Consider the following 15,505-nt stretch of genomic DNA (forward strand, 5'->3'; position numbering starts at 1 on the left):
GCCCCCGAATGGGGAGGGGGCGGCACGCTCACCTCTCGGCCGGGCTGTCGGGCTCAATGAAGCGCACGAGGGGCGGGGAGGACAGGGTCTCAGTGGCAAAGACGCCGCCCTGGAGCTGGAGGCCGAAGCCGCTGAGGGGGTCCCCGCAGAGCACGACCTCCGTGGTGTCCGCGTGCACGATCTGCCCGCCCGGCCCCACGGTGCTGGAGGCCAAGGACACTGAAGGACAGGTGAGCACAGCTGCTAACTGCAGCCTCCTGCTAACGCAGCCCCGGGGAGCAGCAGCGACAGCTCAACTAACAGGGTGCCTGCTGCCCATGCTGGAGACAGGACTGAGGGCCCAGCCTCGGCCTGGCCTGGCCACCGTAAGCACATGGGGAGTAAACCAGCAGAAGGCAGCCTGTTTACCGTCTCTGACTGGTCTGCACACATGTGGGCATGTTTGTGTGTATGTGTGACCCTAAAATGAAGACATGTAAGACTAGAAGTGTACACACTAACCAGCACCCCTCAGTTGTGCCCTTGTGCAGTGCGCAACCTGTGCAACCACCTATGGTGGCCTGGTGTACAATTCATGTCATTTAAGGTTCCCGTCCGCAGCCACACACACACACACACACACACACACACACACACCCCTGTGGCCCAGCCCCCTCCCGAGCCTCCTTACAGCCTCTCTCTTCGGCACGTGCAGGCAGCCCAGGGGAGGGAAGAGACCAGGCTTACGTGAGCTCTTGTGTTCACGTCTCCGCTGCCGCCTCCGCCCCATCGTGGTCCTGGGGCTCATGGGCTGGGATCCCCGGGGGAGGGTGCTGGGGTTGGCGCAGGAGAAGGCATGGTTCACGGTCGGTGAGGAAAAAGGAGTCGAGGACAAGGCTGGGGAGGTGAGAGCAGAGCCCTGTGAGCCCCGAGAACCCCAGCAGGGCACAGCCGCCCACCCGCCCGTCACCTGCCGTGTGACCTCGGACAAGCTTCCCTCCCCACTGAGCCTGAGACTGCAGGGTTTGCCCAGGCATAGTGGAGCCTGGCCGCCGGGGACAGGGGCCCACTGCACCGCCGACATGCTGGCCGACAACAGGGAGGCCCCCCAGTTTCCCGAGTCTTGGAGCCCGCCCCATGCCACAGGCACTACTCCCGCCCCAGCAAACGGCGTGAGGCACCACGAGCTGCAGCCCGCGGGCACATTACATCGGCTCTGGTCCTGGCCGGCAGGGCTGGCCCAGGTGGGCGGCCTGCAGTGGCCGGGCCGGGGGCTGTGGCAGGAGGGCACGCAGGGGTCCCAGCGGTGCAGCTGTTCACTCCTCTGCACTTTCACTGTAGCGGGGGACAAAGAAGAGAGGCAGGCGCAGCTGCTGGGGGCCAGTCTGTCAGCGCTCACCCAGGCCCCCTGGTGGCTGCTCCCCCTTTGCCTAGGGGAGAAGACCCTCCTGGGTACTGTGCTCAGGGCACCAGCTACAGGGACAGAGCAGGGAGAGGGGGCCACACAGCTCTCTGCTGGGAGGTGACGGAACAGGGGGGTGTGAACCGGGCAGCTGTTCTGGAGCTGGGAGCACTGCCCCGTAAGGCTTGCCAGGGAGGACCAGGGCTGGGGGGCGTGGCTGGGACCCCCCAGCTGCCACGCCTTCAGGATCCCCTGCAGCGCTACACCCCCAGCACAGAGCATGGAGGAGGGCTCAAGGTCTAGCTATTGCCTCCCCAGGCAGCCTTGGGCCCCCCCAGCTCCCTGGGATTGGCCAAGGCTGGCCGAGCCGCACCTCCATCACCCTCTGAGGCTGCCCGCTTCCTCCCATGCAACCCTTCCCTAGCCTTGCTGCGCGCAGAGGGCCCCGGGGCCTCTGTGGGGTCCTGCCCCTCCTGCCCCTCCACGCTGGCTGCCAGGACTCGCCCCGTGCCAGCCCCCTCCTGCTGCTGGCTCTGCTTCAACTCTCAAGGCTCACCGACCCCGTGGCCCTTGCAAAGGCCTCTTTCCCAGCCGGAGCTTGGCCAGCCCTGCAGCCGGCCGCCTGGGCCACAGCCAGCTATGTCATGGGCCAGCTGTGGAACTGGACAAGTCACAGCCTCTCTGTGCCTCCTGGTCAAACATCTGTGGGATGGGACCAGGAGAAAGGCCCCCACCCAGGGTCCGGCGAGAATGAGAGTGAGGCGAGACACGTGACGTGCTCAGAGCGGGGCCTGGCTGCTTAGCAGGCGTCAACAGGCATGGGAAGACAAGAGCCAGGAGCCCGTGCACACCCCCAGGCCTGGGCACCTCCTTGGAATGACCTCCACAGCCAACCCAAGGACATAACGACATGCAAGGGTCCCAGCACGGGGCCCGGCCTCCCACAGGTGCCCAACAAAGAGAAGAATGGACGAGGCTACTGCAAGTCCCAAGGCTGCCCACCCCCATCCCTGGGCTCAGAGAGGCCGCTCCATGCACCACTGGACACTGCCACAACTCCCTCCCCGCCAGGCCCTCCCTCTCCGCCAGGCCCTCCCTCCCCTTGTGACATGCAGGTCCTCTCTTTTCCAGGAGGGCGAAGTGAGCAGACCCCATCCTCAGTGCTCACAGCCTGACCACCCTGACCACAGCCCTGGACTGGACACTGCCCCTTCCCTCCCTCAACCCTGCCCCCCTCCCGGTCCAGGTCCTCGCCCCCACTTACAAAGGCATCTGCCCAGCTGCTCAGGGCTAAGATGGCATCTGAACCCAGGGCTGCCTCCCTGTGCCCACCTCTACCACACCCCGGGCCACCTGCTCCCTGCTTCTGGCTGGGAGACCCTAACTCTTCACAGGGGGTGCCCCAGGCCCTTTCTGCCTTCCTGGCTGCCTCCTTGTACCCACTAAGGGCCCCCAGGGATGAACCCAGGATCCAAGCTCTACACAGCATAGACCCAACAAGGACTGTCCCCTCCCTCATCCTAGCCCTCACGTTTCTATTACTACAATCAGGGTGGACCCGGCAGGCTGTCATTCTAACCCCGAGTTGTTGCTCTGCCCCATCTCCCACCCCGGGTGGCTGCCCTTGACCGTCCGAGTTTCTCTGCGGGAACCACCAGCACTTCCAGGAAATCACAGGTCCCGTCATCTGCCCAGGGCCTCCTGCACCCCTCAGGTCTGGGCCCTGAGACTGGCAGAGGGGACGCACCTGCCTCAGCGGGATTCAGGGGCCGCCGGCTCTGCGGCACAGGCAGCACCTCCAGGCGCACCTTCTCAGACACGTTGGCGAGGAGCTGGGTGGCCTCGAGCAGGGAGCAGTGCTCCGTGCTGGTGCCATCGATGGACAGGATGTGGTCTCCAGCATGCAGGGCCCCGCTCCTGCACAGGCAAAGGCAGTGAAAGGGGTTGGCCGACCCAGGATGGACAGAGCCCTGAGCCCCTCTGCCCCCTCCCCCACTCAGCTCGGATGCCTCACCTGTCCACCACGCTGGCCGGCTTGATGCGGTCGATGGTGATGACCGGCTTGTTCCGGTGCGAGCCAGTGGTGAGCGAGATTCCCAGGGCAGACCCTGGTGTCTTGGCTATTTCCACCATCAAAGGTCCTGACGCGGTGGCCACGGTGTCTGCACGACGGAGAACCAAGCATCCTGATGTGTGGTCCCTGGACAAGTCCCAATGCCGCCTCCCGCTGCTGTCCCCATGCGACCCCTGCTGCCTAGGAGGGCACCATACCCACTTGAGAGCCCCAGAAACACAGGCACAAGAGCTTAAGGCCTCCTCCAGGCTCACACGGCCTGAGCCGCCCAGGACGGCCCCCCAACCCAGAGCTTTGCCGGTCAGTCCTCATTTGCTTGCACTGAGTGAGCACCGACTGGATACCATCCTCATCTCAGAAAATGGTGCTGGTCCCTTCCCCCTGCTCCTCTGGGACCAGCAGGGTCCACTCAAGCTCCCCTACACGTAGCCACCACCTGGACACCACCTGCGCTCCCCTCTCTGTCCTCTCCCCTCCCCCACCATCAACTCCAGCCACGGCAGCCTCCTTCCCGTCAGCCGGCCAGGCCACCAGCTCCTGGCTCAGAGCCTTGGCACGGACTGTGGCTACGACACCGCATATCAGCTCCCTCCTGCCTCACCAGGGCAGCCCCAGCCCCGTCTCTTCCCCGCCTTTTCCTTTTCCGCACAGCACTCACTGCACGGGACACATGCTCTGCCTTGGCTACTCTGTTCACTGACCTCTGCCCACCCCGGTCTCAGCTCCAGGATGATACACACCACAGCCGTGCAGCTCCCAGTGGCACCCCCAGGGTGGCCACAATGCCTGGTGCACGGTACTCATTGCCCAGAGGGGCTGAGCAGCTGGCCCGAGGGCCAACAGCCTGTGTAGCGGTGGGGATCTGCAGCCCCCGCCTGCTCCCCCAGCCCCTGCCTTGCCCACAGGCCCCGGCTGACCTGGGGCGGCCACGTCGTACTCCACCTGGAAGAGTGCCTCGTGGCTGCACTGCCGCAGGGTGGCCAGTGCCGTGGCGTGGCTGGCCCCGTGCAGTGGGATGCCGTCGACGCTGAGCAGCCTGTCTCCTGCCTTCAAGGAGCCCTCCCTAGGGGGAAAGACCCCTGTCAGCCAGGCCGGCTGGGCAGGGGCTCGCGAAGGGATGCAGGGATGCGTGCCAAGAAGCCTCACACGTCCGCCTCGGTCGCAGCCTCCACTCAGTCCTAGAGTCTGCGCTGAGGGCACCAGGGCTCGGGGAGGGTGGCAGCCTTGCCAGTCACATGGTCTCAGGGGCTGGGGCGTGGGGTATCTGGAGACTTCCTGCTGCCCCCCGCCCTGCTTCCCAGCCGTGATTCTGGCCCAGTGACAGAAGGGCCTGGGAAAGGACTCGGCAGGGGCCCCAGGGGGAGGGTGCTCCAGGGTTCACCTCAGTTTGGGTCAAATTCCAACAGGTGGCCAGAGCTATTCCGGGAGTTCTATGAATAGCTCATCGCAGGCCCGTTCCAAGACAGATTCCGATTTCTGGGGAGGCTTGTCCACACTTCTCTTAAAATGGTCAGGAGTCTCCCAGCGGCGAGGTCAGGCGTCAGGGGCAGGACCTGAACGTGTCCCTCCCCCACACGGTCTGCCCTGGCCCACTCGGGGCCGGGTAGCACCACCAGCACTCTCCAGATTTAAGCTACGGACAGCCATAGCCACGGCCAATGCCTGTGCCCTGCCTAGAAGGGCCACCGCACAGCTGCCTGCCCCAGCCACGACACAGCACGATGTCAGGGAACAGCTTGGGACTCTCTCCTTTGGAGTGTGGCTCTAGCTCCACCAACGATCGCCAACTCTGGGCAAAGTGTGGGGCCTCCCCAAGCCTCAGTCTGCTCATCTGGGGCATGGACCCAACGGCTCCACCGTGCCTTCTTGGTGGAGGAGCTGGAGGCAGTCAGTGGGGTGTGTGGGTTTCAGAGGCTCAGGCTCACCTGTCAGCAGGGCCACCGGGCCGCACGTAGGTGAGGACAAGTGGGCGGGACTTATGCACCTCTTCATGTGCACCACCTGGACAGAATTCAGCAAGATGAGATCACCCCCACCCTTTCCCTGGTACCCCAGAGGCCCTAACCCAGCCCCAAAGCTGGCTCCTTCAGTACGGTCATGTGCTGGCTATTCATGGCCCGCTTTATGAGACACCAACGATAAGCCCACACCCCCTCCCAGAGATGGGTCAAGGGGTAGAAAACGTGACCAAGCCCTCTGCTACTCAACACCTTGCATCACTTCCTGTGAGCTCATCTGATTTCCCTTTTTGACCTCATCGCTAGGCAGCTCAGTGTCGGCAGCAGCAGCTTGCACCGTCATATTCTAGTACATTATCCCCCCTGGCTCTCTGCATCATGCACACTCCGTCACTTGGCAAAATTTTCCTTGATATTGCCCTTGATGTAACGGTCACAGCTTCTTTAGAGTCAGAATCTCTATCATTTACCTTGATTCAACAAAGACAGAAAGCACACAACATCAACCTGGGCTCCCAGGGCGATTCTCGCACTGACCTCTGAGGACGAAGCCGAAGCTGCTGCCCTCCTTGTACAGGGAGACGTCCACGGTCTTTGAGATGATCTTCGGGTTGTTCTCGGGGGCTGGGGAGGAAGGGAGAGCTCCTCTGAGTCCCTCAGTCGCATGGACAGACATCTCCAGAGCTCACCCCAGGAGAGCTGGGCGACCAGCCACAGAGCCCACGGGGACGGCACCAGTGCGGCCGAGGACCCTCCTCCCCTTCATCCCGGAGCGCGAAGGGCCTGCCCAGGCTCACGGGGACCGCAGCCAGCCAGGGCTCAGGCTCAGGCAGAATTCCTGAGTGTTCTTTGGGTTTTGGGACTTTAGACAAATGATTCAATCTCAGGGCTGGGCAAACCCCAGGATCACTGAACCCAGGGGAGTTGTGGACAGGGAGCAACATATTCAGCCAACACCCACCCTATCCCGCCCCTCAGAGGAAACACGAGAGGGAACTCAAGAGGCAGAGTGACAACACCACAGAAAACAGGGGCCCCCACCTCCTGGGGACAGGCCAGAGCCCCAGCGGATGCCTGGAGGTTTACGGCCAGTCTCCACGGGCCCCCACCACCCAGGCCCTGGTCGGGGAGCAGCCGTGTCCACCCACGACCAAGGCAGCCGAGAAGGTTCCCCGTCCAAGGGCACCCACCGGGCGCGGGCAGCTCATACTCCACCTCCAGCACCACGCGCTCCCCCACGTTCTTGAGCAGGGCGATGATCTCGTCGTGCCGCAGCCTGGTCAGGCGGATCCCATTCACCGACCGGATGTAGTCACCCACGTTGAGCAGATCACTCCTGTGTGGGGTGAGGGGGCCGGAGCACAGGGGCAGTGATGCCCCCACCCTCCACGGGTCCTGGCACCCACACCTGCCCTCCGGCAGGGCCCTTAAGGTATTCACTTTACTAATGGGGAGGCTGAGGCTTGCCTCGGGCCACACAGTGAGTAGGATAGCAACCATTCTAGCCTAAGCCTTTGCAGGTGCTGGGTGTTGCCCTCACAATGCCAGCTCTGTCCAGCCCAGGGTGAGCCCCCAGGGGCCCGATCACCCACCCCTGCCTGTCCCGAACACTCCTCCTGCCTTCCACAGAGAATCTCCCATCGCTAGCATCTACTCTGTGCACGGCCCACGGAGGCAGTGATGAAGGGGCTCACTCCCCACACCCCCAGGCTAAGGAGGTCACAGGGACAAAACGACAGGGCAAGTCCAGGTGTGCATGCAGGGCCACCTCCGTCTGGGGTCAGGGAGGGCTTCCGTGTCAAGTATGGAGATGGGAGGAAGAGTCTGCTAGGGATGCTGTGGGAACAGCCTTTGGAGGCCGAGAGAACCACAGGGGTCCTGGTGAGCGTGGGCCACACCAGCTAACATGCCCCTGACGTGGAGGGAGAGGGAGACGCCGGGCCTGGAGTCACAGCCTGAGGTCTACCTGCCACCCACACCAAGCTCTCGGGCGCTCCTGGGAACGGCTGCCTAATTGCTTCGTCTGTAACCCGAGGATGTGCTCCAGCGGCTCCGGGGCACCCTCGCGCCTGCTGCCCTGCGAGCCCACTCCTCACCTGGCCGCCAGCCCCCCAGGTCTCAGGTTGGAGACCCGGGGCTTGCCATCCTTGTCGGTGCCCCCTGAGATGGTCAGGCCCAGGGTGCTGCCTTCCTTCTTGAGCAGCTCCACCACGGTGACCCCTCGGAACTCCTCTGCCAACAGAGAGCAGGGTGAGTGCGCAGAGGGGGTGCTGACACTGGGGAAGCAGGGCTCTCTGCTGGGTGACACCACCTCGGTCGTGCAGAGAGGCTGAGGGGGCTGGGCTGAGGTCACACAGCACACTGGTGACGGGGCAAGCTCCCAGGCAGAGGAAGAGGGGAGGGGAGGGGCCGCTTACCTGGCACGCTCTGCCGGCGGCAGGCCAGTGCCACGTCCGCGTCCTTGGTTCCTTTGGAGTAGGGCCCATCATCTGCAGCAAGAGACAGAAGACCCTGAGCTCAACTCCACGTTCAGCTCTGCTGTGGCTGTCAGGTGGGTCTCTCCCACCGCCGGCAACACTGCTTCTTCCCCAAAGATGATTCAGTCCCGGTCTCGAGGACTGAGCCCCTGCCACCCAGGGAAGCGTCACGGTGCCGCCGTTACACATATGCCATCGTCCCACTGCACGGATGTGCAAGCTGAGGCTCACAGCAGGACGAGGTGTGCACACAGTCCCGGGACCAGGCCTGCGGCATGCTCACATACAGAGGGCCCCCGCTCAGGGGAGGCAGGGCCGACCACTGTGAGCAAACTCAGTCCTGAGCGGACCTGACCGACGCATCCTTTTGAGTACAGCACTCCACAGCTCAGAAGCCACACGGTTACCTGGGAGCTACGTCAGCTCCCTGGGTTTTACATCCACATGGTGCCTCCCAAGGGTCCATCCACCAGCATTTGCCTAGCGCTCTCTCCAGCGTGGAGACACTCAGCGGGGGGACTTCTGGACTCTTGCAGCAGATCCTGCACAGGCACCGCCCACCTCTCCCGCCCGTGCCCTGTTGCTGTCTTTTGAGAGGTGTCTAATCTGCAGAAAATCCATCTCTTTGGCTTGTTCAGTTATCAGGAAGTTTTGCAAGCATTTCATACTCAAGGAGCTGGCCCTCTGTGGTTGCAGGAGCCACATGTGTGGATTTGGTAAGGCTTTCAGAGAAACTATGCTGAACACGCACGGATGTTTCTCTTGTTATTTGTCCATAACGGAGCATGCGCACTGGGGTAGGCCTTGCAAACAAGCTACAGACCAACAGCAGCATCCCTGGGCCATGGGCTGCAGGACCCTCTGCAGGTACCAGAGCCTGCCAGAGTGATAGACCCTTCTAGAAAACTCTGTGCACCAGGGGCTGGCACTGTGGCCTAACAGTAAATCTGCCGCCTGCAGTACCGGCATGCCCTATGGGTGCCAGTTCGTGTCCCAGCTGCTCCACTTCCAATCCAGCTCTCTGCTATGGCCTGGGAAAGCAGAAGATGGCCCAAGTGCTTGGGCCCCTGCAACCACATGGAGACCCAGAGGAAGCTCCAGGTTCCCAGCTTCCGATCGGCGCAGGTCCAGCTATTGCAGCCATCTGGGGAGTGAACCTCTGCCTCTCTGTAACGGCCTTTCAAATAAATAAATCTTTAAAAATAAGACATTTACACAGAACCCACTCCCATCCTCATGAGAGCTGTAAGTCACCTCCAGATGGCTCCTCCCACCAAGACAGCACGGACACTCTAGAAATCACCGCCATGCAGCAGAGCTTGGGGGACAGTGACGGGGGGTGGAGAGCGGGGGGTGGGAGGTCTGCATGTATCCAGCACAGATGTGGTTTTCTCCTCAATATTTTCCCTCCACAGCTGACTGAACCCCGGAAGCGGGCCGCACCCAGGAGGCCGTGTATAGCTTCTGTGCGAACCCTCTGCCCTATCACGGGCGGCACTCTGGCGTGGGCAGGGGATCCTGGGACAGTCATCCCGTGGATCCTGAGGTTGGCTGCAGGAGCTCCACGCAGAGTCTCAGACGCCAATCACAGATCCATAGCCCCGGAGCTCTGGAGCCCTGCTCGGGGCCTGTGGAATGATCGACTTCGGGGAAGGGGCCCTCACCTGCTCAGCACACGTATCTGTGCTTAAAACTTGTGCAGACAGAATGTAGCTTCTGAAAACGCTTCCTCGACACTGCCACTACCAGGCCCGGGAACATTCCGTGGCGTCCCCAGCTCTCCCTTTGTCGCGGGTCCTCCCCACCCCCAGCCCGATCTCTGGGTTTGGCCTGCTCCGGAGCAGCACACACATGGGATGGGTCAGGAGGCAGCTCCTCCGTCTCGTTCTCTTCACTCCTCCGTCTCGTTCTCTTCACTCAACGTAAGCACCCGACGTTCCGCCGCTTCCTGTACCACGGGCAGTTCATCTCCCCTTTTGGCTGACCCGTGCACCACTGAACCGATGGACCACATGGTTTCCAAAGATGCTTCCAGATTCTGGCGAAGCTGTGTGCACCTGGGCACACATGGGCAAAGATCCAGGAAGAGGATGGGTGGGGGCCGGCAGGAAGAGTGCGGCTGACTAGGGAAGACATGGCCAAGCTGTTTCCACGTGGCCACCCTCCGACCAGCCACGTGAAATGGTTCCGGTTGCTTCACAAGCTGGGCAGCACCTGACGATGTCGGTTTGCATCAGCTGTGACCTCGCAAAGCGCCTGCACCCATCTCTCTCCGTGTGCGCCTAGAGACTGGAAGAGCTGGTGCTAGCACAGATCGGACTGTTTTCAAATCTCATTTTCTAATTATTTGCAGCTGGTAGATAAAATACGGCTGATTCTTTTCTGCGTTTTACATCCGTGTATCAACTCTAAGTTTATCCACACATTCTTCTGGATTTTCTACATCATCTGGAGGAAACCAACAGTTCTGTTTCTACCTTTCATTTTCTGTTTGGTTACACCTGTCACCTCTTTTGCCGTGTCGCCATGCCCAGAGAGCTGCAGTCCCAAGCTCAACCCCTGGCTCCACACACACCCTCAGCTCCTCTGCACTCTCAGGCTCCCGTCTGAGGTTTTCTGTACCTTCCCATGAGTTCACCTGTAAGGAGGTGAAGCGGGAAGGTTCCCAGGTGCCCTGACACTGCACGTGTTCCAAACTGTGATCTCCCCACAGACAGGGGACAGTGCACACCATTCACCTCTCCCAGCGACCCCGGCAGGAGGCAGGCGCTGCCATCACGTCCACTTGGGAGATGAGGGCAAGTTCTCGGTCCAAGCAACCGCTCCCAGGACCCAGGCCCAGACTCCAGCCTCCTGTCCTCCGCCCTGAGTGTTCCAGTCTCCCTGGAACCAGTGATTCTCTCCACAGCACTCCCCCCAGCTCCTCCTTCAGCACTGGACCGAGACAGCAGGCAAAGGCACCACGGCAAGAACTGACAAACCGGCAGGCTGGCAGCTCGTGCGTGCTGCCTCGGGATCCATCCCTCCCGGTGCCAGCTTCCACTCCTGCAGGCCTCACCTGCATGCCCCCCAACTGCCCCCTGCTGTGGAACCCCCTCTGCTCAGTGTTCAGAGCCCTGCCTGATGGCAGGTCCCAGCTCTGCTGCTTACCACTTGCGAACTGAACTTCTCTCACCACTGCCACACGGTAAAGCCCCAACCCACACAGCCCACAATAACCCACACAGCCCACAATAACCCACACAGCCCACTGGCACTCCTGGCTCCTCAGAGGCAGCGTGAGAAAGTGAGGCTGCAGAGGGGGTCAGCCCGGCAGGTGGCACAAAGCCCATCCAATCCTGGTAAGCCTTGTGCACGAGCGACAAGGCAGACCAGGTTCACCCAGAAGTAGACTGTCCTGGAGACCAAGTTTACCCAGAAGTAGGCTATCCTGGGTGGGAGCTGGCCCAGGTCTGTTAGGGCTAGCACACAACCAGAACAAGGACTGGGTCCACAGCAGGTTCCTCTCCCTGGCACTATGGGCCCCGGGGTTGGGTAACTCATAGGGGTGGAGGAAGAGGTTCTTCCACGTGCAAACAAGTTTAGCAGCTCCCTGGTGAGTAACCATCAGATGCTAACCACATCTGTGAGAACCCAAAGGGACTCCATTTGGCAAATGTCCCCTAGGGGGCAATATAACCCCCTGGAGAGAACCACTGCGGGAGTTGGGGGCTGGGCTCCGCCTGGGCAAAACAGAGATTGGGCCCAAGAACCTTTACCACCCAGCAGCCCTAACCACTGAGACCCCTCGCAGCTCCCCAGTCACTGCTCTGCCAAACCAGGGCTGGGCTCCCCTTGCTTGCCAGCAGTTCGTGAATAACAAATCAAACAGCAGTTAAGCCGGCAGTCACTTCTGGGGCCCGCAGGGTTGCGCCCCAGCAGCTCCGCTCATCCCCCGCCCAGGCCCCCTGTTCACATCCCTCGCGGTTGATTCAGGCAATGCCCCATTAAGTCTAATGCCTCCCGTTACAGTTCCCCAAGATGCACTTCATCTGGATCCAACAAGATGTTTCTGGGCTAATAAAACGCACAAGACCAACTCCAGGCAAGCCGCGACAGCCAGCCTGCTGCTACTTGACAAGGGCAACTCTCAAACAAAGCCCATCTTATCCAGGCAAACTCCAGTCTGCCGGGGGGACCGCCCCTCTCCTGGCTTCCTGTCACCTACTCCAAGTTCGATGCATCCTTGGGAGACACACGGCAGGGAGAGCGGGAGGGCAGGGAGCGAGTACCAGGTGGGACCCACGTGAAACAGGGAGTGACATGGGTTGAGGCCGGAACTCCAAGCCTGGGTATCAAAAACCAAGAACCAGCGTCCCAGACTGAAGACGCAGGGAGCTGAAGCAAAGGAGACAGGAAGTAGCTGCTGGGGGACGGGGCCATTTCCTGGGTGCTCTGGCGTCCTTCCAGGTTGTCTCCGATGCCACCTGTCCGCCATCATTAGCCCGATACTCACAAAGTGCTGCAATGAGCTACACAGCACCCCTCTGGGCTGCGGTGACACCCTAGGGACGGCCGAGGGGCACCACTCAGCTCTCCTCCACCCCAAGTGTCCCAGCTTGCTCCCTTTTACACCATCTTGCTGGCTTCAGGCTCTGCAGCTGTGGGGGGCTGGGGGCCTGCGGGCTGCCAGCCACACGCCCAGCAGCGTGCTTAGACAGAGGCAGCGAACACTGACTTCTCCAGGGAAGGTATGGGCATTTGGGGGAGGAGCTGCTGAAGAGGCCTCTGGACTGCACTCACAAACGCAGCCCCCAGGAGCAGGGCGAGGGTTGTCAATACCTTATGGGGGGGGGACCCCGCTCGCCTGACTGCTCTTAGGTGGGGGAAACCAAGGCAGCATTCAAACCAACAATCCACCAAGAACCAGAACTCCCAATCCGCTCTGTGCCTGGAGCCTCTACTTCCCCGTCTGTCAAGTGGGGGCGTTCCACTCTTCGGAGACTCCTGCTGGCCCGGGCTTGGGAAGCTGAGGGGGTCCTTTATTTATAGACAGGCTCGTGGAGTTCAGACCCCCTCCCTCCGAGAACGCCCTCGCACTCTCACACTCTTCGCGCCTTTGTTCTGGGACCCGGTAATTACACTCCCCGGGATGAAGGCTTTTCAAAAACATCTTTCCCACCAATTTTCAGCTGGAAACGTGCATAAAAAACAGAGATATTTTTATCCATGTGTGTGCGTGTTTTTTCTCCATCTCCTCCTTCCAGCAATGGGCAATTATGAGCTTTTGCCTTCAGTCAATCAGTGCTTTAAGAACTCGCTTCAGAGGCAAATTCACTTCCGCAGCCAAATGCGGAAGGGTGCGGCGGGGGCGGGGCCAGGAGCCAATGCTGCCCCCAGCCCAAACCTGTGCACCTGCGACCCCTTCCCAGGCAGCCCAGTATGGAGGTGGGCTGGCAGGGGGAGCGGGGGGGGGGGGTTCCTATTTTATTTCTGTTGAAATCATTGCTAATTCGCCTTCATGATCTCCCTCTGTCCAGAGCCCCGGGGAGCTGCTGAGCTCTGACAAAGGGCAAAGGAAGTCAGTTCCTGCCAGGCTGCCTGTGCCAGGGCCCGCCTCGGCGAGGTGGTGGGCAAGGGAGTGGGGCGCTGTGAAGGGCCTCGACAAAGGAGCAGGGAAAAAGCCAATGTCCACGGGCCACGCCGGGCGCAGACAGGGACACCGGCCTTCACAGGCACCATCAGCTGGGCCCCTGCATGCCTGTGACGAGGGAGCACCTCCAGGGTCGACTGTGGCCCCCGCACGCCCTCACCGCAGCCTTCACAATGGTGCACCCGCCGGGAGGGCTGCAGTGCCAGCTCCACCACAGCAGCCACCAATCGACACTCAAACCCCACTGGACACGCCCAGCCCAGGCAGTGCCCCATCCCAGAAGCCACTGCGGCTCCTGCCGAAGGGGTAAGATGAACTATGGGTTCCGACTGCAGATGGGCGCCCCCTAGGCTACGACGTCTAAGACCCTTCACGCTTCCTGCTGTCCCTGACAGAGGCCAGGGCCCACCTCTCGGGCACAGGGCAGGGCAGCCTTCCCAGCTGTCACTCACCCCACTGAAGGGGTCCTGCATTCTCTGATAGAGCGGGGGACACTCTGCCGTGTGCAGGGGAACGGCCTCAGCAGATTCCCATTTTACAGATGAGCAAACAGAGGTGCGCAGAGGTTAAGTAGGGTAAAGAGTGGACAGGATTGGAATCCAGTCCTTATTCTAAGAAGGTCAATCATTACCACTCTCAACAGTGGGTGACTTCGCCATCCCTATGTCGTAGAGGCCACACCTGGGGAACAGAGGTAAGAGAATCCCCTGGGGGCACAGCCAGGGTTCAAGCCCAGGCCATCTGGCTTCTGGAGGGGTCTAGCCCTCCCCTCGGGGCCCCCTTCTGCCTATTCCCCAATCCCTGTCCTGGGGGGGAGGTCAGGACCCAGGAATGACACTTGCAGTCCTGAAGCCACCAACACAGCCCCAGGCAGCGCCTCTCAGCACCCCTGTGTGCCCGGAACGCCAGTCCCAGGCCCTACCACAGACAGCTCCCACCCACCACCCCCCACCCCACCCCCCAGAAGCCAGTCTTCTGGTCCCAGCACCCACCCGTTTTCAGACAAACTCCAAGTCCCGAGGATGCCACAAGAAAAAGAACACTAGCAAGTGAGCCTGTCCCTGGGCCAAGCCTGCTCTAAGCACCTGACATGCAAGAACTTAATTCTCACGAGAGCCACAGGAGGGAACCTCACTGACTGTCCCATTTTACAGACACACAGACCAAGGCCCTGAGAAGTGACTCCACTGGCGAGCTGCAGAGCAAGGTGGAGCCCAGGTCTCTGTGATGCCCCAAGAGACCACATCCTTAACCCTCAGCTCTGCTCCAAACAGGAGGGCAACAAACCCCAAATCCAGAGCACTGGGGTGTCGGGAGGATGGCTGCCCAGTGAGGCCAAGAGTTCCCAAGCGAGGGCTCCGGCACCCATGGGCCAGGCACACCAGGGCTACCAAGAGCCACAAGCCTCCCCCGAGGGGGCTGCCAGCCTCAGGGTGCTCCCTTGCCAGCGTGGGACCCGGCTGCTCCTCTCCCATCGCGGCCACCCCCACACCATGCGGGAGCGAACACAGCCTCAGGCTTCCACGTTCAAGCCCACGCCCTCCCTCCTCTCCCTGAAACTGACAGGATCGAGGAACAAGACCTCAAAACTGGGTCACCTGCAGAACGGCTCAATTCTCCAACCGTGGCTGCCTAGAGCAGCCATGCGGCAGATCCGGAATAAAAGTTCAAGTCCTCGCCACCAGTGCTGGTCTCCGCCTCCCCAACCTCCCCTCCTAAAGCCCCTCCCTTCCCCAGCTCCAATCCTGCAAGCCTGCATCCTCAGTGTAAGCCCCAGGGCCTTTGCACTGGCTGTTCCCTCTGCCTGCAACACTCTTCCCTAGACATCCACAAACTCCCTCCCTCCCTTCCGGAATTTTCCAAAATGTCACCCTATCAAGAAGGCCTTCCCCCATCAGCCAGTTGGATCTTCAGCAGACACCCCACACCTCTGGCCCCTCCGACTACCTTTCCTCCCAGCACTCAAAACCAATCTACACCCGT

General features: G+C 61.2%; 1 protein-coding gene across 6 annotated transcripts in view; it reads right to left on the bottom strand.

The window, feature by feature from the left end:
• GRIP2 (glutamate receptor interacting protein 2) overlaps positions 1–15,505 on the bottom strand; it is an 86,153-nt gene that overhangs the window by 17,350 nt on the left and 53,298 nt on the right. For 5 of the 6 annotated variants that reach the window (XR_011379279.1, XM_051851761.2, XM_051851762.2 and 2 more), the window contains exons 2-12: positions 7,831–7,902; positions 7,510–7,645; positions 6,604–6,749; positions 5,951–6,037; positions 5,381–5,456; positions 4,373–4,518; positions 3,396–3,543; positions 3,129–3,298; positions 1,189–1,314; positions 727–876; positions 33–219 (exon numbers count right to left, since the gene is read on the bottom strand). Coding sequence is in view for 5 of the 6 variants with exons in the window: in XM_051851761.2 (XP_051707721.2) it covers positions 33–219; positions 727–876; positions 1,189–1,314; positions 3,129–3,298; positions 3,396–3,543; positions 4,373–4,518; positions 5,381–5,456; positions 5,951–6,037; positions 6,604–6,749; positions 7,510–7,645; positions 7,831–7,902 (1,444 nt within the window). In the remaining variant the exon portion in view is untranslated. The remainder of the gene's footprint in view (positions 1–32; positions 220–726; positions 877–1,188; positions 1,315–3,128; positions 3,299–3,395; positions 3,544–4,372; positions 4,519–5,380; positions 5,457–5,950; positions 6,038–6,603; positions 6,750–7,509; positions 7,646–7,830; positions 7,903–15,505) is intronic. The other variant, XM_070050004.1, reaches the window with a different exon arrangement.

This window comes from Oryctolagus cuniculus, chromosome 10 (assembly GCF_964237555.1).
Source record: "Oryctolagus cuniculus chromosome 10, mOryCun1.1, whole genome shotgun sequence".
NCBI classification, from domain to species: Eukaryota; Metazoa; Chordata; class Mammalia; order Lagomorpha; family Leporidae; genus Oryctolagus; species Oryctolagus cuniculus.